Source organism: Ovis aries, chromosome 15, assembly GCF_016772045.2.
Source record: "Ovis aries strain OAR_USU_Benz2616 breed Rambouillet chromosome 15, ARS-UI_Ramb_v3.0, whole genome shotgun sequence".
Lineage (NCBI taxonomy): Eukaryota > Metazoa > Chordata > Mammalia > Artiodactyla > Bovidae > Ovis > Ovis aries.
In genome coordinates this window covers 44,319,106-44,320,774 of record NC_056068.1, presented here as the reverse complement: position 1 = coordinate 44,320,774, position 1,669 = coordinate 44,319,106, and the positions used below count along the sequence as shown (strand labels likewise).

Here is a 1,669-nt window from a genome sequence, read left to right as displayed (position 1 = left end):
TGAGATAGGGTGCTCAGGGCTGGTGCACCGGGACGACCATGAGGGAAGGGATGGGGAGGGATGTGGGAGGAGGGTTCAGGATGGGGAACACATGTATACCCATGGCTGATTCATGTCAATGTATGGCAAAACCCACTACAATATTGTAAAGTAATTAGCATCCAATTAAAATAAATTAATTAATTTAAAAACAAAAACAAGTTACAGACTGGAGAGAAAATATTTGCAAACTATATATCCAACAAAGAGCTAGTATTTTTAATATATAAAGAACCTTCTAAACTGAACATTAGAGATCTCTGTTATTTTTTGTAACTACAGGTAAGTCTATAATTATCTCAAAATAAAAACGTTAATTAAAAAATGTATGTAAATCCACTTTTCTTTGCCATAATTTCATCAAAGCACTTTTCATCTCACTGTTGCGCAAGCTATAGATCAGTGGATTCAGCAGAGGTGTAAGAAGAGAGTAAGCCAAGGACATCAGCTTCTTGGTTTCTGGGGAGTAGCCAGATTTGGGTTGTAAGTAAGTCATACTGGCTGTGCCATAGAAGAGGGTAACAGATGTGAGATGGGAGGCACAGGTGGAAAAGGCCTTTTGCCTCCCAGTGGTTGATGGCATCTTCAGGATGGCAAAGAGAATTCGAATGTAGGACAAGAGTATCAACACGAAAGGGACCATAACAATCAAAATGGTGCCAGTGAATGCGTAGATCTCAAACAAAAAGGTGTCTGCACATGCAAGCTCTAACACTGGGGGAGTCTCACATGAAAGATGATTAATTTCATTGTTGCCACAAAAGGGAAAACTAAACACCCATGTGGTCTGCACAGTAGCCACTATGATCCCTGAGACCCATGAGAATATAATTAATTTCATGAAAACCCTTCTGTTCATAATCAATGCATAGCTCAGAGGATGGCAGATTGCAGCAAATCGGTCATAAGCCATTGCTCCCAGAAGAAAACATTCAGTCCCACCAAAAAGAAGAATGAAATACATCTGTGAAAAACAGCCTGTAAAAGTGATCATAGTTTTTTCATTGGAGAGGACCACCAGCATTTCAGGCATGATGACTGCACTGAAACCTACTTCCACCACAGACAGGTTCAGGAGAAATAGATACATGGGAACATGGAGGCTCTGTTCCAATGAGATGACAACTATAATGATGGCATTTCCGATCAGAGTCACCAGGTAAGTAACCAAGAAAACCTGGAAGAGCTGCCTTTGGAGTTCAGGAAAATTAGAAAAGCCCAAGAGGATGAATTCAACCACAGAGCTTTGATTTTGCCTTTTCATTTTGGTAGTACAGCATGTAATATTTTATGGCAAAAAATGTAAATTATGAAGCCACAATCCAATAATAGAGAGTTTAGGTCTCCATTCACCTCCAATAATCCTGGTAAAAGCTGCGAAGAGGAAGCTATCTTGACAGAAGTTATTTTGGCAATTTTGAAAAATGGCCTGTTATAAGAAATAAATGTATCCTTCAAATATAAAAGGAGAATGAACACTTCTGGCTTATAAATCTTATCAGAATAGTACAAAATAATATCAAAGTTCTTATTTTCTAGTGCAATTCATACCCTATACATTTTGATATTTTAGCATAACTTGAAAGCAAACATAAATAACTTATGTCACATTCCTATTACATTGCTGTCA

General features: G+C 38.0%; 1 protein-coding gene across 1 annotated transcript; it reads right to left on the bottom strand.

Annotated features, from left to right (window-relative positions):
• Window positions 1-352: 352 nt before the first annotated feature.
• On the bottom strand, window positions 353-1,303 carry LOC101109996 (olfactory receptor 10A3). The gene has a single exon (XM_004016183.4). The coding sequence runs from the start codon at window positions 1,301-1,303 to the stop codon at window positions 353-355; it is 951 nt and encodes a 316-aa protein (XP_004016232.2).
• Window positions 1,304-1,669: the final 366 nt, after the last annotated feature.

Coding starts and splice junctions, on each gene's coding strand:
- LOC101109996 (XM_004016183.4), bottom strand. CDS start 1,303: ATGAAAAGGCAAAATCAAAGCTCTGTGGTTGAATTCATCCTCTTGGGC.